A 26,977-nucleotide genomic window follows, 5' to 3' on the forward strand; every position below is an offset into this window, starting at 1 on the left:
TATGTGTGTGTTTGGGTTTAACATCTTTTTCAACGTTTTTTCAGTCATATAAACGACTGTGTCTACTTGTAGCAGTGAGCACAATGCCCATCTTTATAGTGCTGCCTCACTGGAATATCATGCCGAAGACACGCAACATGATACCCCACCCAGTCACATTAAACTGACACTGGGCTGACCAGTCCTAGTACTATCCTTTTAATGCTGAGCGCCTGAAGCCATACCATATCAAGACATTGGTTGGATTTAAAATAATAACATAGCAACTGAAAATCTTGTAACTTATCACATTTATTAAACACAATTAAATTAATGAAGATTGCACCAGCATTGTAAATTCAACAATTTTTCTGATCAGATCAATGGTAAAAGTATTTCCTTCCAATACAAGTTAATACTAACATTTCTAATTTCATTGTGCAAATAAGTGAAAGGCTTTATATTTTGATTTTACTTAGATTTTAAGCATTGAACAAGCAAATTTCTGCACACTGGGAACACTGTTCAAATGTTTTTATTTAATTTGTGTAAAGTATCATTCTGCTTTAAAACACATACAGTGAAATACCTCTTACTCACGCATTGATGACTCAAGCACTATGTGTGACTAGTGCATTCACTGCAAACCCCTGGTGCAATTCAGATATGTAGCCCTTGGCCGTTTTCGTTAAAGTTATTTTTATGTTTGGAGTGCTTGGAATCCCAGGTAACTCGAGCAATTTGCTCATCCCCTTATAATTTTGAGGAATTGTTGTTTTAATGGTACAGAAATGGTCACTAAACTCTGTCATCTAACATTTATCAATATTAAATCAGTTTAAAATCAAATGATGTATAAAAGAGTTATATATTCAAGACTAGCGTCTCTTAGACCATTACTTTATCTCATTATCTCGAGTTCTAACTTTGAAGTAATCAAAAATCCACTTAAAATGACATCTTATGCAGGTGTTGTTTGCTTAACCATTACATTGCTAAATTTCTATAACGAACATGTCCATCTTCGAATTTGTACAGTACCATTTACTGTTATAACGGGTGCTTACCAAAAAGATACTGCCTGAATAGCGAACGGTGCAGATCATGATCAGACTGTAAGGATGTGCAGGCTGATCATCATCTACACTGGTCACAAAAGCAGAACCAATCGTGTCCAGCATGGTAAGGGTTAACGTGTTCCTGCAGCCTCATATAAAAATTATTTGCAATGCTAACATGCTAAATATATTTTCCTTTTGAAAGTAGTAAGCAATTTTGAATGCATACTGTTCATATTTCTTTTAAAATGAAATGGATAATCTCACACAGGTATCAGGGAACAAATTTTTGCTTCATTACACGTAAAGACGAAAATATACTGGAATTTGATAGAAGTAACTTCATATTCACTTTGACGCAACAGAAGTCTCAGTATGTCGACTTTGTCTTAAATGGAGTAAACATTTTGTCGAGACTTGAAATTTTTTGCAAAATAGCCAGAATCTTCAGAAAAGTGACTCTGAGATACTGGGTATCAACTACATTGCATCTTGTACTGATCATTTATATACTCTGGCCTATAAACTGGAGTCCTGCATTTGTCTCATTGGTATCTTACAAGATTTGGTATTTGTTTGATGTGGATTTTACGCTGTCCTTAACATCAATAAAGTTATACTACTGCTACCGGTAAACCTAACCGGTGTTCCTTTATGCTGTTCCAGAACTAAACCGGTTACACACAAAAAAAAAGACAACTTCCCCACATCAATCAGAGGTGGAGGACAAATTTCCTCTTAAAGGATTGAAATCTTCATCTCTCAATTCACAATATTGTGTTCTATGTACCGAATGGACATCTATCACACATTAAACATAATTATTTAATGTTATTTGTTTAAAGTCCTCTAAACAGATCTTGTATTTAACATGTTACCGTACTGTGAATACAGTAATGCTAAAATGATGCAATTTCAAATATTTATTCATGAGAATTTATGCACTGGACTTTCTTCTCACAGATCAGCTGACTGACATAAAAAGCATAAGCAAACAGTCCAAAAACCAGTTAGTAACTTGAAGGGAACTACCGATTATAACCAAATATACACTTTTGAGCTATTATTAGTAACTTAAGCTGTAAGACCCACCAAGTCATGATTCTTTTCAACATACAAGAGATGGTACAATGCAAAAATAAACATTATTCAGACCATAGCAAACTTCATCTTCTATCACTTGATTATTAAGTTACATAATTATAGCACCTACCACTAAAGAATAAATGTTATTGCATTCTTGTCATTCATTTCCCGTATAAACATAAGTAAATATTTAACATTATCAACAATAACTCTTTATAACAATGCCAAAAATATCAGCTGTGTTGTGACCCAGTTTGCCATTGATTCCATAAAATGCCACATGTATCAGCTATCCTGTGAGCCAGTCTGTGATAAATGTTTTACAATGTCCACCCAGTTCCATCCTCTTGGTTTTTCTCCTGTCGCATTTCCCATTTTTTCATATAAACGTCTTTTTTGGTGTTTAGTCAGCTGCTCTTTCTTTTCCTTTTTCTTCAAGGTTTCCTCTGTCATGTCTGTTTGACTTAGATCTGCATCACTCTACCATAGAAGATATAAAAAGTAAGTTCACATATATTCTAATATCAAAACACCATGGACATTGCCATTAATACATGACACTGCCATTAATACATGGCAATATTGTAGTCACATCGACAAATCATTTGGTGCCAAACAGCTGCTGAGAAAGAGTGCTACCGCATTTGATCTACTGCTTTATATAAAACATGTTTCAGAATCAAACTGACTGAACAAGACCATGCTACACTTAATTCACACACTCTGAATTGATTATTAGGCATGTAGAATAACTTTTTAAAACGTCTATGCACTCTTATTAGTTTTTAGTATTTCCACAGGTTGTCACATCCACCCACTACATGTGGCACCATATATGCACCAGGAAAAAGCACTTCCCTATTTTATCTACTTGTTTACATAAAAGTCATATTAGAATCAAAATAATATATAGCAGAACCATGTTTTAACATATCACAACAATATGAATCGGTTATATGTCATGTGTATAATTCACATAGTCTACGCCCCTGTGAAATTATTCTGCAGGCCTATAAACCTCTTCATATTTTTTAGATATGTTAAAACACGGTTTCTGCAACATATCATTTCTTAATTGGATCATATTTTGTCACTGGTGTATAACACTGAAGACTGTCCACTCTGATATCATCAATCTTCAAGTGGAACTAATTTCTTCGGACAAAATGAAATCCTAATAAACAACTAAAATGATTATTCATTTCCACAAATTCAAGTTCCTTTTAAACAGTCATCTTGACTGAAACAATGTAATTCTAAACGAAATGAAATTAAATCATTAAGCAGTACATCAGCTCTATCTGTGCAGTCTTTTTTTGGGAGGGTGGGGGATAACAAACTTGGCAGTTGTCACCAGATTTCATGTTGCTGTTGTGATCCCGTCAGCTCATTTTTGATTTCTGTATCTGGTTAGACTAATAATGCCATGCAAACTTCACAATGAAGTTATTCATAAAACCAAATCAAAGTGCCTTATAATTTACAGTAAAAAGATAATTCTCATGACACAGTTGTCTTCACAACTATATAACATTCAAAACTACAGTGATCTTGATCTTTAACCTACTGACACCCAAAACAATAGGGGTCATCTACTGACCATAGAATATCATCCAATGAAGTTTGGCCACTTCAGGCCCAAGCATTCTTTAATAATTAATCAGAAACTAAATTTATGGTGTACTGATGGCTGTACAGACTGACAGGCAATGAGCAAAACAATGCATCCCTTCTTCTTTGAAAGTTTGAAGGATACTGGAGGTGGCATAAACATGATATGGTTTCATTCAATCCCAATACGTTAAACATGTGACAAAAAAAACTTACTTTATGAATTATTTCATAATATCTTAATTATCAAGTCATATAACAAGCACAGTGCTTAGCAAATATTACCTGTCCTTATAGACAATTATAACCCTCTTTTAATTGTTAACTTGACAAGTTGTACAAAACATGATTGAAATTTGTTTACTGACTGACAAACTTGTGATTCAACAAGCATCTTTTGCTTGCTTAAGGAAAGGTTGTGATCTTCACTACGTTATATAATATACTTGTCAGGACCAGAGATACAGTTCAAAAGTTCAGCTTTCTGCGTTTGTGTGATATTCGAGGTAGAACAATATGTATTAAATATGGAGGTTTTAATGGGGCAGGACAACAATTTCTAGTGAAGGCAGGTGTACAAGTAATCTGAGACTGAGTGGAACTGAACTGTATTAACTAACCCTCGTATTTGCAATAGGAGCATCTGGCTGGTCTGCAACTAAATCATCATAATTCTCCTTTACCCATTCAAATAATGTATATGTCATTGCTGTTCCTAGTAAATCTTCTACCTGAAAACAGTACAAAACATTCAAATAATGTATATGTCATTGCTTTATTTATCTATTTATTTGGGTTTTACGGCGCACCAACACAGTATAGGTTATATGGCGCCAAACAGGACTACAAATTTTGGTTCCATATCTCATTTACATCGAGATAAAAACATGAGGTATAGAAATATGTCATTGCTGTTCCTAGTAAATCTTCTACCTGAAAACAGTACAAAACATTCAAATAATGTATATGTCATTGCTGTTCCTAGCCAATCTTCTACCTGAAAACGGTATAAGATATTCAAACAATGTATATGTCATTGCTGTTCCTAGCAAATCTTCTACAATGTATAAGCCATTGCTGTTCCTAGTAAATGTATCTGATACTCTAACAGCATATGGGTCATGGCTGTAGTTAGTAAATCTTCTACCTGAAAACAAAACAGACATTCAAACAGCTAAGAAGTCATTGCTGTTCCAAGTAAAACAGTATATAATATTGTTACATTGTGTGGGACATAGCTGCTCCAAGTAAATCTTCCATCTGAAAACAGTATATGATATTGTAACGCTGTGTGGGACATAGCTGCTCCCAACAGTATAAGATATTGTAACGCTGTGTGGGACATTGCTGCTCCCAGTAAATCTATCTGTAAATGATATAAGATATTTTATCACTGTGTGGGTCATTTCTGTTCCAAGTAAATCTAAATGTAAATGATATAAGATATTTTATCACTGTGTGGGTCATTTCTGTTCCAAGTAAATCTATCTGTAAACCATGTAATAGAAAGAGCATTGAAACTCGAGGGTAAACAATTTGTACGAGGGGGCGTAGCCCCCGAGTATAAATCGTTTACCCTCGAGTTTTAATGTTCTTTCTGTTTTGTATCATAGTCATCCATATATGGTAGTTGTAGGCGTTCCACATTGCCATATACAGCAGTTCAGTGAGTACTTAAAATCCTTGCTTTACAAATGTGTAAAGCCCAGGTAAAATAAACCAATGCTAGGGCAGAAAATCAATAAAATACACTTCGTCGTCTACTGTTCCAGACACGCTGGCATACTTTCCTATCCAACAGTGCGGTAACTAGCGTGCGGGTATTAAATACCTGCACACTTTTAGTTACCACACCCTGTACTCAGTGTATACGAATTACCTGCACCAAGTTTGTTAAGAAAAAACACCGAGCTATGATACAAATAAGATATTGTATCACTATGTGGCATTGCTTTTCTGGATAAATATTCAACTGAAAGAAAGGCAGACAGACAGAAAGACAGACAAACAGCCTGCTTTCTCAGCAGGGAAAACTGACACCTGAATATTATAAAGAAACTTCTTACCTGCTCTTTAAGGCCACCCAGAATCTTTGATTTGACATTGGCAACACTGCAAAATACATTAACTTTATTACTGTAGATACTAATATTTTTGAAATAAATATGTTTTTAAAAATACAAAATATAGATGCTCGCAGAGTTAAAATTGTAGACAGTGTGATGAAAATAAAATGTAATAACATAACTTTACGGCATTTTAGAATTTAACAATTTGACATCACTAGACACTGATTATACTTGTTTTATAGCGAAATAAAAATAAAATATCAGATAAGACAAAAGTTAAATGCCTTTCTGATTATAAAGGAAACACTACTCTTGATCAGGTATATGTAGGATCCTAATTATTTCTAAGGTAAGATAAACCATTTCTAATGGTAAGGTGACAGTATTACAACTGTACATGAAAATTAATACAGAATTATGATACAATAATTCTATTTTCCAATTTTCGTACCAGATCCTTATTTCTAGTGATTGGTTTTCGAACTGAATTATTTCTAAATGATGTCCGAAGATGAAAATATCAATCAATCTTTTACTATTTGTTACAGATTTCCTTGCTTTGAAGATTCTAGGTCAGAAAGGACAGGCATCTACTACAGAGATGCTGCAAGTTCTTGATTTCCTTAGCCTGCTGGCAGCATGTGATTCTGCCTGATAATGGTCTGCACTATTCAGTAAATTTTCAGATACCTCCCCTTCAAATAATAAATGGTACTGCCCAAATTGAAGATAGACCAGTCCATTCAGGAAAAATTTTTAAAAGGCTAATTAACTGACATTTGGACTGGCATCACATGGTTTCTTGCACCAGCATCACTTACAGTTTTATGCAGTAAAATGACTTTTTTCAAGTAACTGAAGTAATGAACCACTAAACCAGATAAAGCATATAGGATTTTACACATTACAAGCAAGAATTATACTTACATATGCTTGTTATAAAATGTGTCCACATTAACAGTAGGTGGGGCTTCTGGATAATCATCTCCCCATGAAATCTCCACAACTAGAGATTTGTAGCTATTATGTTCACCATACTGTAACATAAAAAAATTAATTTAATGAAATTATCTAACTCTGCCAATGTAGATTTTATGTACCTGTCACAGCTAGGGTTCTTACTGTCTCAAATTGGACATTCAACTGTATAACATTCTACATGAAAACTAGAATGTTGAAGCACAAAGGGGGAATTTGTTCCTTTATGCATGTCAAAGTTATGCCCGGACAAGATCTGACATGACATTTGACCTCCAAGTGTGACCTTGACCTTTGAGATAAGAACCTGGTGTTTGTGCATGACACTTTGTTTCATTGAGGTAAACATCCAAATATAAACAGGATTGCCCTATGCATGTCAAAGTTATTGTCCGGACAAAAAATCCTGACAGACGCACTAACATACATACACTGAACAGCTTTCGGATGACTATGTCTTCGCTCTCTGCAAGCGGACTTGCAAAAAATATTTCGTTACTACAGTTCTTCCCAAAGTCCTAAAAAGTTATACCCAGGTTCATTTCTAAATTTTTGAAAAAGAAATAAATCATATTAGAGGTAGATAGTGTTTTAACAATCTAAAAAGTGAAGAGTAAAGGTAGTCACTCAAACTAACTTTTGATCCTGGATTCTGTTTCTGTTGGGTTTAACATCACTCCGATATAATTATAGGTCATATGCCCCTATGTGCATTATTTCTTCATGGGCGGACACCTGGGTAGAACAACCAACCTTCCGTTAGCCAGCTGGATGGCTTCCTCACATGAAGATTTAACACCCCAATCGGTGAGGGGCAAGTGATTTGAAGTCAGCAACCTCCACTATGCAGCCACTGAGGTTTGTCCTGGATGCTGTATCAGAAATGATTAGTTTTCCATACTGTCTTCTATTACAGAGGACATTTGCTTCAAGATCAAATTTGCAGTCTTTCCATTTGTGGGCTCTATTACCTAAGCTTACCATGCTATTACAAAAGTAAGCCTAATATTACAGTCTGTTATTAAGACATGATGCTAACAATGATATGATTCAGTCAGGACTGGTCTGCAGAAATGGACATGAAATCTCAAAACTTAACATGTTTCAAGATTGAAGAAGCCCTCACAAAGACTGCATCTGGTAGCTTCAATATGCATTGCCATAGCAATCCTGGACAACAGTTCTAGGAAAATCTTTAACTTCTCCCGGGTATAAATTACTATATTTAGATTACTATACTTGTAATACAAAACTTAAAGTACTGGAATGCTGTATAATGCAACTGTAAAACTTTTTCATTACCCTTCATTAACTTTAACCTTGACATTGCACAAAAAAACAAGCATTTTCACTCTCAGACCTCACAAAATGTATCTAACCGCCTAACATGTCCAGTGGTATTTCATCCATTACGAGGGGAAAATTCAAAATAAACAAAGAAGGAATTAATTTTTCAGTCCTGTACAGTCATACTTTCTATCTGGAATGCTGCACTCTAGTTATATTTTACCTTATACTGGAATGTTGAGTCCCCAGTCACTTTGAAGTTATCATCTCCTTCATAAATTGACTGTAATACTTCAAGTTCTTCCTGAAATCATATATATACAACTGAGCAAATGATCTGCTAATAAAATGTGACTCGAGTTTCTAGTTTTGCTCGATATTTACCAGTTAAGTCCAATTTAAAACGTAACAATTAGTCTCATCCATCACGTGTTTGTTGTACTACCGAGACAAACATGCTTTATTCCTTAAATTTATGTAGTGTGAACGTGCATCGCTGTGAGTCTCAAGACAAACCTGCGCTTTATTTCTTCAGTTCATGTAGACAGGTGCATGTTACCACTAGATTTGCTTCTACCAATCAATATTGCCTGCAGATGAAACATATCAATCTACAACACTGAATGTTTTATCAACATTCAAGAAAGATACATGTATGTATTTTCATGAATGATATTTTTTTTTTCGTCTCATTTATGTACAATACAATATAAAAATTTAGTATGATGAATACAACTTTGATCAAAAGACTGTCTCTTCTTAAAGCAAAAATAAAGTTGCCACAACTATTTGATTTGAGGACAAGACATCAAAATTCTATGACACAGTACAATGTCATATAGATAAAAATGCTATTAAAAGTGTAAATGTAGTGAAACTGGCATTTCTTTATCAATCAGGGGCATGTAACTCTGAATCTGATTCTCAAGTCTAGCCAATAATCAAATTAGAATAATATCTTAACTGTACAAAAATGTATACATTCTGCGCAAATATGACTGAAGACAGTGAAATATAGCATTTTTGACAAATCAAGGGGATATAACTCTGAACCTTCTGTCCCAATCTTCCTCATAATCCAGTTTACAGTACCTTATACACAATCTGTGAAAATATAATTAGGATTAGTGAAGAAATGAAGACTCTAGAATGTAAACATACCGGTAGTAAAATATAGTATTTTATATTTCAAAGGCCACTAAATCCTCAAAAAATCATTCAACCAAAAAAGACCCATAAAATATACACAATTAAGCTTCAGGTACTAATGTGTATGATCAATCCTATGAAGTTCTATTCAAATTTTTTATATGAGAAGTAGTCTGTACAGACTTTATCCAAAAATTAACTTTTAAAGGGCAACCATTCTACAAAAAAGCAGTCAATTAAAAATACTGAAGATATGTGAATCTAGTCTTGTTACTGAACCTTCCAACAAAATTTGCTTGAAATCCCTCAAGTAGTTTTAGAGAAGAAGTCTGATGAAAAGAGTAATCTGATATTGGGATCAGGATATTCCGACATTTTCCAATCAGTAGTGAATTACACAACTCAACATAATCTAACTTCCAATACAACTTCTGACAGATATTTTATAACTGCTGATATCATGAAATGTAATTAACATTGATAAAAACATGTCATCACTGGTCTTGCATTAAAAATTTATTGACACATTCCATGTATTTTGGATTTCTCATGGAAATGTTTCTAAAGCAATGATTATGGCTAATGAAAATTACAAGAAGAGGCCCAAATGAGCCCAAGTTGCCCACCTGAACTTCAGTGAAGTGGACCTTGATCAGCTGACCTTGCTTCTGACTAAGTTTGGTGAACATCCTTTAGGAAGTTCGTTAAAATAAAAAGGTATTTAAAGGTGGTCAATCATATTTAAGCCACACTTTATGACATTTTTCAGTTTGAGTATATTCTGTTAAAGATTTATTAATTTAATGAACAAAAAGACCAATTATATAGACTATTAGAGTTGAATCCTTATTATAACAGGGCCGGCAAAACCTCAGAAAATTTTACTTGTCCACGGACAAGTAACTTTGAAAATTTACTTGTCCGTACTGCTAGTTTACTTGTCCGTAAATTTTGTATAAACTTTTACTTTTGGTAGTTGTATAATAAAATAAAACAATGTACTAATTTTCTACTTACTTGTATAAGACAGCCAGCAGTCTATCAAGCCTTAGACTATAAAAAGTCAGACAGTGATGAAATCAGCTTTAAAGTGTAACAAGATAATCACTGCTGTGTGTAAAGTTTCTTACACAGAGAGTTATGGTGGTGTCTCAGACATACTCATTCCTTGATTCGAAAAATGGCCGATTCTATTTTATTCATTTTCTTAGTAATGTCATTTCCACCTTGAGGACTACTGTTTCAATAAAGTTGTTTTCAAAACATCGTACTGACAATTTTGTAATATTTTGCGCTATATCAATGTAAGGAAAGGGGTTTATTTCTTATTAATACCGAGTCACCAGTTTGGCATTATAAAAACAGCATCTCAATCGAACAGAAATGAAATGTAAATTGTGGAAAATAAAGATATGTGTTCAATTTTCATATCAGTTGATCGACCAAAGACTGTCTGCCACCCATCGTCTTATAATGTTGTTGAATATTTTCGAAACAAGTTGTTAATTCACCATGGGTATCATCATAATTATAAGTTTTATCAACAATAATAGATAGTTTACACATGTCGATATATTAAATTAAACTCAGTTAGATAATTAGACATAACAGCGTCGCTGATTGGCTGAGTACAACTGCAGTTCATGTAACTGTTAATTTGATTCGCTTTGCATTTCTCGGGAAAATCTCGCAGGTACCTGCAGTAGACGGAGCTTGAATTATAATGGCGAGTATTCAATGTATATTTACGTATTAAGCCGGCCCTGTATCATTAGAAATGTACCTTTTATCAATTTTTATTTAATTTTGAGATTATTCCCTTTAATAAAATCTTCAAAAATGGACTGTTCCCTTTAATTTCAAGGTTTACTAGCTTTACATTTGTATTTGATAGATACTGGGATATTTCAGCAAGCTGAGCCAAAATGCAAGGTTTAAAACAGTGTGTAGCTTCCGAATTCATTGGTTTCAAATCTATCCTGGTTGCACAACCAAGATAGGAAAAGTTAGGTAATAATAATTTTAAAAACTTGCCTTTCTTATGAATTTTGGCTAAATATATATTTGTCAATATAAATCTTTGACAAATTTAACACAATAGTTCTAAATATTGGTATCATTCTTTAGGCAAATTTTGTTTTTTTAATAATACATATGCTAATTCTGTCTTGGTTGGGCAACCAGGATAGGAAAATCAAATTTTAAGAATACCTTCCAGTGAAAATGTAACATGTATCAAACACACAGTGAACACAATAAGTGTCAATGATCAATTATTAATTTTTCAAACAAATCCATAATTTGATTTGCCACTTTTACTGTAATTTTTAATAAACTGGAAGATAAGAAGTTATTTAATCTATTTTAGCTCTGGTATCCCCTGAAAGGGTCCAAGCAGAACCATTTGAAAAATTTCATGAGAAGATGTCATTTAAAAGTATTTTTATTTTTAGCTCTAGTGGCCCCTACATGGGCCAAAGGGTCCCTATTTGAACATAATTAGCCAAATTTAGAACTTACAATGATGCTACACACCAAGTTTGATGAAGATCCACCCAGTGCTTCACGAGAAGAGGTTGTTTAAAGTTATATCTATTTTGGTTTCTAAAAGGGTTCAAGTGCCCACTTTTAAACAATTTTGGTAGAGGACGTCATAATGATGCTCCAGACCAAGTCTGATGAAGATCAAACAATAAGCTCATGAGAAGAAATTTTTCAATGTACTGGTACTGATGATAAACCCGAACAGAAAATGAGGTTTTCTACCTGTAACTTTTTTATTTGTGCAAATAGTAATCAATGGTCAGTATCAAAATAAAGCTTAACATTTGCTGAAAACTTTACATTTTAGTAAGCAAACTCGCACGAAGTGAGGCCCTGAAAGGGGCTTGTAAAATGGGGACTGTATGGAAACAGGCTGATTTGGACCATGGCTGATTCGGCCCAGGCTGATTTGGACCAATTATTTTGGCTGATTCGGACCTAATACTTTGAATAGAAATTGAAAATTGCCATAGATTTTGGCTGATTTGAACCACAAACTTTGATTAACGAGTCAATAAGGACCATAAATTTTGGATGATTCAGTAATGTTCAGGAAATGATGTTGATAACAGGGATTTAACTTGAAGAAAGGATGTTTAACATAAAATATACACAGTACAAGCAGGTAAGAAGTTTTGACCAGCTTAAATGCATCAGTTATGCATCTGATAAGCATTTTAATTATTCTTTACATTAGAAATTAAAATTAATACTCATCAATGTTATTTTTATTCATGATATTAGTGTCAGGAACAATCTGGGCCAAGTAAGCCAAGTAAATTTGGGCCGAATCAGCCATGGTCCGAGTCAGCCTGTATTCGACTGTATGAACGTTCACTGATGATAAATTCGACCACTTTGTCATTTACAAAATTTTCTTCATAGTATTATATTGAAACTTTCCCCAAAAAGCTGCAACAGTCATTCCTGTTCAAGTAATGAAAAGTGACCCAATGTCAGGCCTTTATGGGTCGACAGTGAGCATGCGCAGGAACACCCTTTTCCCCAGTAATTTTGGATAAATATTTTTATACAGATAAATGCAAGTCATTTATTTATACAGAATATTTACCAGTTTTGTTTTTGTTTACACCAGTTGGTGTTGTAAGTAGAAATTATTAGACGGTGTGTTCAATTTTATAAATAACCGATTGCAATCGAATATTTCCAAGGTGGTCGACTTTATCATCTGTCCGGGTTTATCATCAGTACCAGTAGATCCATTTCTTAGTGTATTTTAGCTCTAAAAAGAAGCCAAGAAACACCGATAAGGATAGGATGAACATTGTCGGAAACTTACATCTTGCTCTTCTTTGTGGGTCATTATCAATTTTCAACTCTTTTTTCCAAGATTTATCAATGATACATGTTGTTGTTTTTTTTTTACACTCAAATAAATTTCCCTGTCCGTTTTCTGTATCTTGGACAAGTCATCACGATAAAATCAAAGGTTTTCCATATTTTCCCGTACCATACCGTACATTTGCAGGAATGTCGGGCGCTAGAATTCGATAAAAATGTTTTTAACAAAAACAGTTTAAAAAGGCTAATTTTTCAAATTCTACAAAATTAATGAATTAACTTTTGCGTGAAGTTCCTATGAATAATCACATCTCATGTACAAGTGGAAGTGGAATGTTGTTAAGGATGTTGGGTGTATTTTATAGTGCTGGAAAAAAAAATCTTACCATTCCCTTTTGCATTTACTGTTGTTTATGCTATGATTTTGAGATGTATATGAATTCATGATGTAAATTAGTGATGCAGTAAAACAAAACTCTGGATACAAAAGATTCTGTAACTTTTCAGCAGTCAAAATGTCGGGCAAAAGCTATACATTGTTTATGTATGTAATGTTAAATAAATATTGATTGTGATGATTTTCTAATGATTTTTAGCAGTAGAGATATAATACAATTAAAAGTAATTTGATAATACAGGTCTTTCAAAGAGAATGTATAACATGCGATATTAGACTATTTTTTTCCACATAATTTTATTTCATTCGCGATCCGGAAGTAGTTTAATTCATACAAATTCACATTGTGCCCAAAGCTTTAAGAAAAAAAAAATAGACAATCAGATGTCAGTGTGAAGTAAGACACTCGTAGAGAGCAACTATATCACAACACTTTTGTAATTATTATACAGTTTAAAGGGATGAAATTTAGTAGTAAAAGTTAACTTTGATTACGACCGCGTTGTACCAGTGCCTATGTCTGTATATTAAGTTACAAAACACATCTTAGATCCTGCACACAGTAGTAAATAGATGCACATGTAACTTCCCTAAAACATTATTATAATATATATTTTGTTAAAATATGTTGTCCAGACTTTTCTTAAAAATGTGCACGGTGCGGACGCTTATTCCAAAGGGGTCGTTTATTAAATGTGTACTATAGATCTATCTTTAATTAAACAACTTGATTTTAGTATTGTGTTAATAGTGACCTAGTCATACTCAAGCAGCGGTTACTCTCGACCATGCCAGTCGCGCGACCACGGGCTGTCTTGATATTTTTCTGCGATGTAAACATGACAATCACGTAATAAGCCCAGCCCCCTACTAGTCTACGACCTGTAGCAGACTGATAGAATGACTGGTCACAAGATCTAGAATGATTTTTCGTACGACTACCAAGGATTGTCGTGAAAATGTCACACGACTATAGTCACGACAGGCTGCGACTGGCAATGACTAGTTGTGTAGCTGATCGTGACTGGACGTGCAACGATTTGGACTACTACCAACCATGACAACGTGAGATCACTGAAGAATTATAACTCAGCAGTTTCTCGACAACTGAAGACCTACCTAAGACCAGCTAAAATCAGTATGGTCGCAGAGAGGTTTTGAACATTTGACATGCGACAACCAAGACAATCCTAAACCACAATGGACTTGTGGCAGAGCGTTTCAGCGTTTCCTTGCGATTTCCAGTAGTAGCCGGTCGTAACCTTTTGCTAAGACCTGTTTTCACTACTAAAGTTCTCTTTGTTCAAGAAAACTTTGACACAGTTTTGAACAATTTTTGATAGCGACAACGCTCTAAAACTTTGTTCGTTTGTTTGTTTGCTTTTAGACTTAGCAACGTTTTCAACAGTATTTCATTAATGTAACGGCGGGCAATTATATATATTAGCCTTTCAAGTGTTTCTGGATTCTGAACAACTCACTTATTTAGATATAGTTAACCAACAGTAACACTAATATTTTGTAATTATGTTACCTCCAATTATTTAATTTTTGTGAGTCTAAATATATCATGCTACTGATCTAATGCAAGTGTGACGGGAGTTTTATTGTGCATGAAACCATAATAACCCCTGTTATCCAATAGACATAACCTTTAATTCCAATAGTGTTAATTTGTTATGATCCCAAGGAGTGACGGTCGACCTCTCTTACTACCCAAGTTTCAAATACCAAATAGAAAGTTCATCAAAAGATGAGTGTTAGTTTATATGATTTTCTATTGTATAATAAATTATTGTTGAATACAATGAGCATCATTTCTTTGCAACTTTCTCTACAACGATAGTCAATATTCAAAAAGTTATAGTGTTTGGTTTTTAATTATTGCTTCATGGGATGATTTCTTTTCTTATATACGGTTATATTTGTACACGTGGCATGGTATTAGTTAATAGCCGTAGAATAGATGCCTCACGTAAACTGTCAATGAGTAATATTTAGGCGCGTAATCATAATGAGTTGCGTTGCTGGGGATTTAAAGTATTGAAAATGTTGGATTGCAGTATAGATTAAGAACAGTCTCCTGTGCGTTGCTTACAAAAGAAAATGCATTACTTCTTGACAAAATTATGACGCTTTACAAAAGAGTTTGAATATTTTTTTGCAATTTTAAATTAATACCGCATTTCTGACACTTTTCGGAAGATATATTAATTAGCAAATATAGACGGCATTTGTGACCCAGAGTTATACCAAACACTTGCATTTATAACTGCCTTGGAAATCAATCCGCTGGAACATTACAGAATATACAGAATATGGAGATGGCCGAGCTATACGACCGTCCACTACAGTCACACAAATTTGGAGCATCATTTTGGTAAAATCCATAAATACCTCCTTTCTGCAGTTATCTTATCTGCTTCTCCGATAAACGTCATTAGCGACATTATCTACTGTATCTATTTAAACCTCTGCTGAAATGTAACAAAACCTTTAGTAGAACAATATATTATTTTCAGCCAATAAAAGATATGCATGCATGTATTCAGTTCCGCCCAGCCCCGCTGTTTTTATTGGTTGAAGAATTATAAAGTTACAGCTTTTATTGGTTCTTTAAGTAGGTCAAAAAGGTCTCGAACAGCTGATCGACGAACTAACGCATTTCACAGAGCACTCTACATCCATATTGGATGTTATTTTCGTGTCAAACAGAAATAAATTTCTGCGGAAATTTACAATATTAATTGGAATAGCTGCATCAATCTTGATATAAATACATATGCCTCAAATATAACTAATCAAATCACAGCCATTGCAAAGCATAACATTCCTAACAAAAAATGTCACAGTTAGACCCTCAGACGTCCCTTGGATGAACAACGACATAAGGAAGAACATACGCAAGCGTAAGCGAATTTACAGGAAAACTAAGAGAACAAACTCACCCCATCATTGGCAAAAATTTCGACAAGTCCGAAATGAAACTGTTTTGTTAATTCATGAAGCTAAATCACAGTACTTCACCAAACTTTCAGACAAACTTAAAAATGGCACATTCTCTTCCAAAGACTGGTGGAATACCTTAAAATCTTCCATCACTACAACTAACAATAAAACTATTCCTCCACTATTTAATTCAAACACTCGTCAAACAACATCTTCTGATTTCGAAAAAGCTAATCTTTTAAATGATTACTTTCAAGAGCAGACATACATTGTTGCGAACTGCGAGTCTGTTTTGCATATATAATTACAGTTGCGACGTTATCTTGGTGTCGTCGGAGCCTTGGTTCATCTGTTGGGAGTCTTGGTGTCCGCCGGAACCACTGCGTCGTCGGAACCTAGTTCATGATTTCCAGGTCACGTGTTTCACGGATTTTACAATGTTTTTGTAAGAGTATAAAAGGCTGTTGTTCAGGAATTAAGGAGTTCACTGTTAAAATAAGAAAAGTTAGGAAGATAAAAATAATTATAAATATAAATTTTTCGTCACTAAAATAAATTATGTGAAACTGGATGGATTTTATTATTTGTGTTTTAGATGGGAATAAAATAAATCCAATGTGGCGTGTAATGAGATAAATACAGTCCGAAACTAAAGAAAGAAAACTTCGCCACATTGTTTGGTCCCGCGCACCGGATTCCGGAACTTAAAGTGATTTGGAATATTGAAGCTTATCACTAGTGCTTGAAATATAGCAATAAAAATGGCTAGTGTGATACATTTAAAAGGTGTAAGGATGAGGTTTAGAAATGTTCTTCAAAAGGATATTGAAGCTGCGAAGGAGTTACTGAAGTGTGATGTCGAATTTTATGATATTGGCAGGAATATTTCAGAAACAAATAAATGTATGCAAAGTCTTAAAGTGTATTGTGAAAAGTTGGAGCTACAAAATGAGAAATTATCTGGTGCTGTTGAAGAAACTGACACGGAGTTTGTCCAACAAATTACTGATGAAGATAGTGAATTATGTGCAGATGCTGTAGAGTGTTGTATCATTATACAGCAACACAAGAAGGTATTACTTAGCGAGAAGGAAAAACGTGAAACAAAACACGTAAAAAGTGTAACGATTGAAGAAACGCAAAACGAACAGCTCGTATCTTTACAGAGAGACATGCAAAGACTAATGGAAATGCAATTACAACAACAAGAAAAACTCATAGAAGCTCAGACTAACAAAGGTAAAGTCTCTTCTACGAAGTTACCTAAGTTAGACTTAATATCTTTCAGTGGCGATAAAACAAAATGGATTGAATTCTAGGATTCGTTCAAGTGTTCTGTGCACGAAAATGCAACGCTTTCCAACAGTGAAAAATTCAATTATTTGAGGAGTAAAGTGTACGGTGAAGCTCAGCGTGCAATATCAGGTCTTACGTTATCCGATGCTATGTACGAAGTAGCTGTCGGAGTTCTAAAGGACCGTTTCGGGAACGAGCAAGAAGTGGTCGACGTACATTATAACAAGTTGATTAATTTACAACCTGCAACAAACAAAACAAGCAGTTTAAGAGTACTACTTGATACGGTGGGAAAACACTTACGCAGCCTAGAAGTGTTAGGACAAAATGTGAATCAAGATGTGATTGTGTCCATGATAAGTGCCAAATTACCAGAAGATGTGTTAGTCCAACTGAAAATTCTCAATGGTGCGAATAATAAATGGAATACATTTAGACTAAGAGACAGGTTGCGGGAGTATATTATAGCCAGAGAAAGGGCTGAGAAGGACAAAGAACCAGATAAAAGATCCTTAAATTCTCACTCAGTAATAAAAGGAATCAGATTAAATGAGTCTAAAGAACCGACAACGAGAAGCTTTGCAAATTCAGGATCCGCTCACGTGTAAGCAGCCGTTAGAAAACAACCAACTGTGAAAAGACACACCGAAAATTACGCTGATAAATGTCGTTATCGCCAACAAAAGCACTGGAGTGACGAGTGTAACAAATATCGGACTATCAGTGAAAGGAAACAACAACTAAAGGACAGTTGTTATAAATGCTTGAAGACAGGTCACCAATCCAATGAGTGCAAGAGAAACAAAATATGTACCCACTGTGGTGAAGTAAATAAACACGTACATCTCAGTTAGTGTGAATATTGTTCCAACTATTAGTGGTCAGTTACATCGCAGTCCAGTCAGTATTTTGGAAACAGAACAATTTAAACACGTAGTTGGAAGTGTAGATCTAGCAGATACGATGCCAACAGAAAACGAATCCTCATCAATAGAAATGTTGGTCGGCAATGACTATTACTTGGATTTCATTCTCTGTCAAAGAATCGAATTACACCCTGGGTTATATTTACTAGGATCTAAGTTAGGATGGATTCTGACTGGCAGAACTAATGATCAAGACACCAATGACGGCCCGTGCATGCTTATTATTACGCACGGTAAAAGTTTTACAAAGACAAGTTTGTTCACCAATGTGGATAGTGTAGTACTTGTGAAACCTGATCTAGAGGACTTTTGGAGAGTAGAGTCCATTGGTATTTTAGATAAACAAAACACTTCCGACGATGAAATGGCCATGAAAATGTTTCTAGATTCTCTGCAGTTTGAAAATGAACGTTATCAGGTCACATGGCCTTGGACTGAGGACTGTCCGGATTTACCAGTAAATAGAGAGCTGGCTGTTGTTCGTTTGAAAAGTAGTGTAAAAAATGAAAAACAAACCTGATCTATTACAGAAATACGATGCAGTGATGAAGGATCAACTGAGCAAGGGTGTTACTGAGAAAGTAGAACAGTCAAAAACAAATGGATTGGTACATTACTTACCTCACCACGCGGTTATTACGCCACAAAAGGCAACAAGAAAAATACGAGTCGTATACGACGCATCCGCAAGAACACGAAAAGAAAAGAAAAGCTTAAATGAGTGCATGTATAGAGCACCTGTGATGCTTCAAGACCTCTGTGGTATGCTACTACGATTTAGAATACAACATGTAGCAGTAGTTGCTGACATAGAAAAGGCGTTTCTCCAGATTGGATTGCAGTCTAATCAACGTGACGTGACACGATTCCTTTGGTTGAGGGACTTTGAAAAACCTATATTTGATGCTGATAATATTCAGGAATACCGATTTTGCAGAGTACCTTTCGGTATCATCAGCAGTCCGTTTCTACTGGGAGCTACTGTAGATTACCATTTAGAATCTTACAACGATGAAATCGCAGAAAAGCTAAGAAACAACATATATGTAGATAATGTTATATCTGGAGCCGAAAATACAAGTGAAGCTATTAAGTTATACACAACGTCGAAATCGATGTTTGCAGACGCGTCCATGAATTTAAGGGAATGGATAACGAATAGCGAGGTGGTTAATGAGTTCATTCCGAAAGAGGACAGAGCATTCACTAACTCAGTAAAAGTTCTTGGACATTGCTCGACACGATAAATTTGTCAAAGCCGAAGGTCGTGTTGGATCAGCAAGAGTGGACAAAACGTAGCGTGTTAAAATGTATTGCTTCCGTCTTTGATCCACTTGGGTTACTTTCGCCAGTACTCTTACGAGGAGAAGTGCTTCTACAATCGTTATGGCAGAAAAATCACGATTGGGACGAAGAAATAAGTACTGAAGATCAAATGAAAATGTCCGATATTGTATCAGACATCAACAAGATAGACACATTTCATATACCAAGGAAGGTTTGTGAACTTCATGGAACAGTAACGTATTCATTGTTGTATTTCTGTGATGCCTCAGAGAAAGCATATTCTACGGTTATATATCTTCACACACATCAAGCTCAAACTTCCATTGTTAATATGGTGTTTTCCAAGACACGTCTTGCGCCAGTGAAGAAAATAACGATTCCGCGGTTGGAACTACTAGCGGTTGTGATCGGACTAAGATGTTTAAAGTTTGTACGAGATCAAATTAGAGTACCAGTCGCTCAAAATTATTTGTTGACAGATTCAAAATGCGTACTACAATGGATTACATCACAAAAGAAATTATCAGTGTTTGTGAAAAACAGAGTCACAGAAATTAAAGAACACAGTAACGTAAACTTGTCATATATTCCTACGAAGGAGAACCCTGCAGATGTGGCTTCTAGGGGGACAACGCTAGAAAAGTTGAAATCTAACACTACGTGGTGGTATGGTCCAAAATGGTTGCTGGAACCAATGCGCGATTGGCCAGTATACAGTGATCAGCAAAGTGATATTGTGAAGAGGAGATAGAAGAAGTATTACAAACAGAAGAGAAAAGCAACAAAGAAACAATGTTAGTGCAACTGACCAATGTTGACAATACAGAAAGGGCAAGTAATCCGCCATTTGATATTGACAGTAACAAATATTCTTCTGTAACTCGTCTAACAAGAGTTACCGCGTTAGTTTTACGCTTTGTGCAGAAACTCAAAAAAGTGTCGTGTAAAGGTGGCCCTTTAGAAAGTACAGAACTGTTAGAAGCCGAGAAAATATGGTTACAACATGTTCAAGAAAGCCATTTTCAAAGTGAAATTGATGCTATCCGTGCCAAAAAGACCACTAGCAGACAATAACAGTTAGGTCTATTTCCTGACGAACAAGGGCTTATGCGCTGTAAAGGAAGACTCGAAAATGCTAACCTGAGTGAAGGGGCCAGACATCCCATTCTGTTACCGAAAAATAATCACCTTACTGAACTGATTATAGAAAGAACACACAAATAGTTATTGCATAGTGGTATCTCGCAGACACTTGCTAAAGCAAGACACAAATTTTGGATCATACATGGTCGAGCAACGGTCAAGTCCGTTTTAAACAAATGTGTATTGTGTAGACGTCATGAAGGTGGTAGTTACAAAATGCCACCAATGTATTCACTGCCATCGTCAAGAGTGACTGAATCAACACCATTTTCGAGAACAGGATTAGACTATTTTGGTCCAATTTACCTTAAAACATCAGGTGAAGAGAAGAAGTCTTGGATCTGTTTATTTACATGTTTAGTAACATGCGCAATTCACCTGGAATTAGTCTCTGATATGTCCACAGAGGAATTTCTGTTGTATTTAAAACGCTTCATAGCACAAAAGGGGACTCCAGTCGAAATAACAAGTGATAACGCAAAGCAATTCAAAGCCGCAAGTTCGATCCTAGATCAAATTTGACATGGTGTATTACACAGTAACGAAGTTCAAAGTTACGTGGCAAATGCAAATATAAAATGGAATATCATTGTTGAACTCGCGCCTTGGATGGGCGGGTTTTAGGAACGTTTAGTTGGTTTGGTTAAAAGATCTTTTAGAAAAAGCAATAGGAAGGAAGCTCTTGACTTTGATTCAGATACAAACGTAAAGTTCAACGGAGTCTAATTGTCCTTGTAAATCGATGTGAACGAGAATCTCGGGCTATTCATTTGTACATTGTAATTCATACTGCGGCCTTCATTCGCAAAGTAGTAGCCGAGCAAAAATATAGCGTTATAATTTATTTCAGGTGCAAATATGCATCAGTGTGACATTTGTGGTAGAAACTACAGCTATAAGAAGAATCTTCTTAGACACATCCGTGAAAAACATAGAGAATTAGAACATTGGAACTGTCCAGTTGATACCTGCAATTCGAAGTTCATGCGGCGCAGTTATTTATGGAGACATTTATCTCTCAAGCATGATTATTCGAAAACGGACGCACGGACAGCGGCTATGTCTGCACCTAGAGGAAACCTACACAAACGTCTAACTATGAGGACATTAGCGATAACGACTCGATTCTTGATTTATTAGCATCAGAGGAAACAGAACAGTTGGACTTTGATTCTGCAATACGTGAATTTGATACCGATGTTTTCGGAATTGATGAGAACAATAACCAGTTTCACGGGATAAATAACGATAAATTAGTTGTTGGTGAAAACGTCGACGTAAATAAAGAAAGTGACGTTGATAGCGAAAAAAGTAAAAGTGATCGTGATTACGTCAACGAAGAAGCCGAATAAGATGATAACGTTGACGCCAATAAAGCAAGTGACGTTAATAATGAAACAGATGAAAGTGATAGTGATTACGTCCACCAGGGATCAGATATCGGTGAAAACGTCGACGTCATCAACGAAGATGACGTTAACAGAAATAAAAGTGAAAACGATCGTGCTGGCGTCAACGATGAAAACAACAAAATAAATGACGTTAACCGTAATAATGAAAGTGAAAATTGTTTTGATTTCGGATATAGTGACATCAGTGAATGTGATGATATCATTGAAAGTGACAGTGACCAAGACAATGAAGAAACATATAATGAACGCGATAATGCTAGCGGTAATAACGATGGATGTAATGACACCAATAACTCTGACAACGATAGTGCCGACATGATCAACAATAACGTCAACGACAATAGTTCCGACGAAAATAGTAATAATGACGGTGCCGATGGTAATTACGTGAATGATGTTAACTTCGACGACAATAGTGTGTATAACAGTGGTGAAAACAGTGAACGAAATAATGAATACAAGCGTAACTGTTCTTCTGATGAGGATTATATCTTAATTTCGAGCGAAGACGAGAACGAGTCTAATGAAACTGCGGTAGAAAAGGCATCAACTTTATATAAAACCAGGGTTTGGACATGCACTGTGACGAAACGCTTGTGTATACGTGACGGTCAAGAATATGTACTGAGTGCAACAAAGGAATTTGATTACTTTGAATTTGATAAATAAAAACATTTAGTATTGCTAATATTTGGAAACACTTTTAATTACTTAGACTATTACAATGTGGTCCAAATGAAAACAACTTCATTAATTTGGAAGTGATAACCGAGGACTTTCATAATTCTGAAATATGCCAATGATATTAAATACATGTATTTTCTGTATTACGTATTTTACACAACAGTTTGTAATTAGGTAATGAAAACTGACACATTGTATTCTCATATTCATTTAACAACTCACAAGAAATTGAAAAAAATGTATACTTTGTTTTCTTCTGTTGGCGGCGGGAGTGTCGCGAACTGCGAGTCTGTTTTGCATATATAATTACAGTTGCGACGTTATCTTGGTGCCGTCGGAGCCTTGGTTCATCTGTTGCGAGTATTGGTGTCCGCCGGAACCACGGCGTCGTCGGAACCTACTTCATGATTTCCAGGTCACGTGTTTCACGGATTTTACAATGTTTTTGTAAGAGTATAAAAGGCTGTTGTTCAGGAATTAAGGAGTTCACTGTTAAAATAAGAAAAGTTAGGAAGATAAAAATAATTATAAATGTAAATATTTCGTCACTAAAATAAATTATGTGAAACTGGATGGATTTTATTATTTGTGTTTTAGATGGGAATAAAATAAATCCAATGTGGCGTGTAATGAGATGAATACAGTCCGAAAGTAAAGAAAGAAAACTTCGCCACATACACTGATGATGAAAATATAGAAATACCCGATCTCGGTCCTACAAATTCAGCCAATGTGTTAAGTGAAATACATCTTTCTCCAAAAGAAACTGAAGACGTATTGAAGTCTCTCCAGATTCATAAGGCCGCAGGTCCTGATGGTATAAGCAATAGAATTCTTCACGAGGCTTCTCACGAACTGTCTTTTCCTCTTTGTGACCTTTTCAATGCTTCACTTCAACTTTCTACCATACCAATCACGTGGAAGGAATCTCATGTTAGCGCAGTCTTTAAAAAAGATGATGCGACTCTTCCTAATAACTATCGTCCAATCTCTCTCTTAAATACTATTGAAAAGGTTTTTGAACGCCTCATTTTCAAGTACGTTTTTAACCATCTTCATGATTCTCGGTTCCTTACTCCTGTACAATCAGGTTTCATTCCTGGCGACTCCACAGTTAATCAGCTTGTCTTCATATACGATACTCTCTGCAAAGCGCTCGATAATGGTCTAGAAGTACGAGTGGTCTTTTTCGATATCAGCAAGGCCTTTGACAAAGTTTGGCACAAAGGTTTACTTTGGAAACTAAAACATGTAGGAATTACAGGATCTATTTATAACTGGTTTCAAGAGTATCTCTCACATAGACGTCAACGTGTTGTACTTCCTGGAGTCAAATCTAACTGTGCTTTTGTAAAAGCTGGAGTTCCTCAGGGTTCGATTCTCGGGCCTCTTCTTTTCCTTATTTTATCAATGACATCGTAGAAGAAATCAGATCATGCATTAACCTGTTTACTGATGACACAAGCCTCTATATAATAGTTGAGCAGCCGGATACTGCGGCAGATCTACTCCAGTCCGATATTCAAACTATTTCATCCTGGGCAGAAAAATGGCTAGTTACATTTAACCCGTCAAAATCAGAAGCTCTCTTAATTTCAAGAAAAAGAAATTTTCAATTACACCCCCCTCTTCGAATGTTTAACCAGAATATTCCTGAGGTACTTGAACATAAACATATTGGTGTATTCTTGTCAAACGATTGTTGCTGGCATTCTCATATCAACTACATTGTAGAAAAGGCATGGAAGAGGGTAAATATAATGCGTAAATTGAAATTCTCACTTGACCGTCGCTCCCTTGAAACTATATATATTTCTTTCTTAAGACTGATACTCGAATATGCTGACGTAGTGTGGAGTAACTGTACCAAGTACGGATTGGATCAACTCGACAAAATTCAAAATGAATGTGCTCGCATCGTCTCTGGAGCTATCAATCTTGTTTCTTTAGATAACCTGAAGACAGAAATTCCCTGGCAAACACTCCCAGACAGACGTTATAAACACCGGCTTATCATGTTCTTCAAATTGAAATCTAATTTGACTCCAGCTTATCTATCATCTCTTTTCCTGATTCAGGTGATACTCGCTACAATTTAAGAAAGTCGAAAAATGTTGATGGTGTACCTGCAAAAACAACCTTATATTTCAATTCGTTTCTTCCCTCTGTTGTACGTGACTGGAATTTATTGAGACCAGACATCCGTAACTCTGAAACATTATCATCATCATTTAAAAGTAATATAAACAAAAACAAGCGACACACTCCAGAGTACTATTACATCGGAAAAAGGAAACTCCAGGTGCTCCATACGCGACTACGTACTAAATGCAGTGCACTGAATCATCATCTGTTCTTAAAAGTATCTCTCCTACACCATTGTGCCAGTGTGGACAGACAGATCGAAACAAACTTCCACTTCTTCTTTGAATGCAGTATTTTACCGACTGTCGAAACAATCTTTGATGCGGAATTTCGATATTAACTTGGATACTGTTCTGTTTGGTAACCCAGACCTTTCTGATCAGGATAATATGACTTTATTTACGCATGTACAGACATACATATCCGAAAGTAAGAGATTCTTTCAGCTACCCTAAGACCGTCTCATTTCTTCTTTTTCTCATTTTTCATTTCTATTGCTGACTTATCTATCCTTCTTCTATATCTACTCACGCATGCATTTAACAAATCATACTTTCTCTTCTATCATATATTGTCCATTTTCTACTGTTTACATTAATAACGATTATTATTTTCATGTTTTAAGACTATGTTCCTAGTCCCATAAAATATTAAGCAGGATATTTCCGTACAGGTTTATTTTGTCCGCGAAAGAGAAGAATTCTATAAGACTTGTCTTCCATTCTTATCATTTCCTGTGTTGCTTTGATAAAGTATGACATATGTATTAGTGTTTGTACTTTATTTTCTGGGAATGAATATGTTTGAACTAAGTGGCTTAGACAGCTACGCCAAAAAGTTTTGTGAGAGTCACTGGCGTTCTCTTCTTCCAAGTCTGGTCAACTTCTTCAAGGCATATATACTGCCTCATCTTTTTGGTGAAGAAGAGTTTACATTCTGCCCTGTTTGCTCAGATATATGTTTACCTTGTGGTGAAATAACAATTTCTTCTGACAACAGTATCTGTTGTAATACTTGTCAGCTTTGGTTTCACTGGAAATGTGTCCCACAGTCAGGTTCCTGAGGAGTGGTTTTGTGATTCATGCTCTGGGGAATAACTCAATAATTAGGGGTTATGGTCACCAAAAGTCTTTGGGTAATGTACTTTTGAGATACCTTACTAAATTTCCTCATTACTTTGTGTAATACTCCGGTGAGTGAAACCTTATAATGCTACATTTTATTATGTACAACATACAGTACTACTAGTACTTAATTAAATAGTTAAACAAATATATATTTGCAGGAAAACATGTCTTTTAAATTGTAAGTTAAATGTCTGTCTGCTAGAGCTGTTACTGCTTTGAATGTATGTTAGTTTGCAAATGCTTAGTATGTCTTATGTGTGCTTATATATGCTGTATGCATATTGCTTGTATTGCTTCAGTTATACTTTGTGCAGTGCTTCATCATCTTTACTAGTTGCTTTTCTTGTAACTGTTTGTCAGCTTAATGCTTTACTTTTATTACTAACTTGTTTATACCTAACTTTACTTCTTGTCACCTTTTCAATATTATGCTGCCCTTGGTTTTACAAAAGGTGTTGATGCTTTACTGCATGCTAGTTTCATAGGCTTTACTTGTTGCTTTGCTTGTAACATGTTTGCCAGCTTTAAGCTATAGTTATTGCTTTGCT

The 26,977-nt window shown here is 35.2% G+C and overlaps 4 protein-coding genes across 4 annotated transcripts; 3 read left to right on the forward strand and 1 right to left on the reverse strand.

The window, feature by feature from the left end:
• Window positions 1–273: 273 nt before the first annotated feature.
• LOC123534116 (RWD domain-containing protein 4-like) lies at window positions 274–13,202 on the reverse strand. The gene is made up of 6 exons (XM_045316201.2): window positions 13,062–13,202; window positions 8,292–8,372; window positions 6,731–6,840; window positions 5,801–5,846; window positions 4,355–4,465; window positions 274–2,603 (listed from the first exon to the last, which is right to left on the reverse strand). The coding sequence occupies exons 1-6, from the start codon at window positions 13,083–13,085 to the stop codon at window positions 2,409–2,411; spliced, it is 567 nt and encodes a 188-aa protein (XP_045172136.1). The 5' UTR covers window positions 13,086–13,202; the 3' UTR covers window positions 274–2,408.
• Window positions 13,203–17,854: 4,652 nt separating this feature from the next.
• On the forward strand, window positions 17,855–19,878 carry LOC128546747 (uncharacterized). Its single transcript, XM_053518063.1, has 2 exons — window positions 17,855–18,232; window positions 19,162–19,878. Exons 1-2 carry the CDS (start codon window positions 17,855–17,857, stop codon window positions 19,876–19,878), a joined length of 1,095 nt encoding a protein of 364 aa, XP_053374038.1.
• Window positions 19,879–20,072: 194 nt separating this feature from the next.
• Window positions 20,073–20,669, forward strand: LOC128546781 (uncharacterized). Its single transcript, XM_053518134.1, has one exon. It carries the CDS (start codon window positions 20,073–20,075, stop codon window positions 20,667–20,669), a length of 597 nt encoding a protein of 198 aa, XP_053374109.1.
• A 41-nt stretch (window positions 20,670–20,710) lies between these two features.
• On the forward strand, window positions 20,711–23,142 carry LOC128546818 (myb-like protein D). The gene is made up of 3 exons (XM_053518209.1): window positions 20,711–20,777; window positions 22,202–22,372; window positions 22,463–23,142. The coding sequence occupies exons 1-3, from the start codon at window positions 20,711–20,713 to the stop codon at window positions 23,140–23,142; spliced, it is 918 nt and encodes a 305-aa protein (XP_053374184.1).
• The last annotated feature ends 3,835 nt before the right edge of the window (window positions 23,143–26,977 follow it).

The sequence above is a fragment of the Mercenaria mercenaria genome, chromosome 1 (assembly GCF_021730395.1).
Source record: "Mercenaria mercenaria strain notata chromosome 1, MADL_Memer_1, whole genome shotgun sequence".
In the NCBI taxonomy this organism is placed as follows: domain Eukaryota; kingdom Metazoa; phylum Mollusca; class Bivalvia; order Venerida; family Veneridae; genus Mercenaria; species Mercenaria mercenaria.

Bases quoted from the DNA above. Each gene is read 5' to 3' on its own strand.
- LOC128546781 (XM_053518134.1), top strand. From the start codon at position 20,073: ATGTCCGATATTGTATCAGACATCAACAAGATAGACACATTTCATATA.
- LOC123534116 (XM_045316201.2), bottom strand. From the start codon at position 13,085: ATGACCCACAAAGAAGAGCAAGAT. The intron at 5,847-6,730 runs GTAAGTATAATT...TGTATTTTGCAG, and splicing joins ACATTTTATAACAAGCATAT to TGTTGCCAATGTCAAATCAA. The intron at 4,466-5,800 runs GTAAGAAGTTTC...TACTGTTTTCAG, and splicing joins TGGGTGGCCTTAAAGAGCAG to GTAGAAGATTTACTAGGAAC.
- LOC128546747 (XM_053518063.1), top strand. From the start codon at position 17,855: ATGTACGAAGTAGCTGTCGGAGTTCTAAAGGACCGTTTCGGGAACGAG. The intron at 18,233-19,161 runs GTAATAAAAGGA...GATCTATTACAG, and splicing joins GATCCTTAAATTCTCACTCA to AAATACGATGCAGTGATGAA.
- LOC128546818 (XM_053518209.1), top strand. From the start codon at position 20,711: ATGTTAGTGCAACTGACCAATGTTGACAATACAGAAAGGGCAAGTAAT. The intron at 20,778-22,201 runs GTAACAAATATT...TTGATTTATTAG, and splicing joins TCCGCCATTTGATATTGACA to CATCAGAGGAAACAGAACAG. The intron at 22,373-22,462 runs GTAAAAGTGATC...ATAATGAAACAG, and splicing joins TGACGTTGATAGCGAAAAAA to ATGAAAGTGATAGTGATTAC.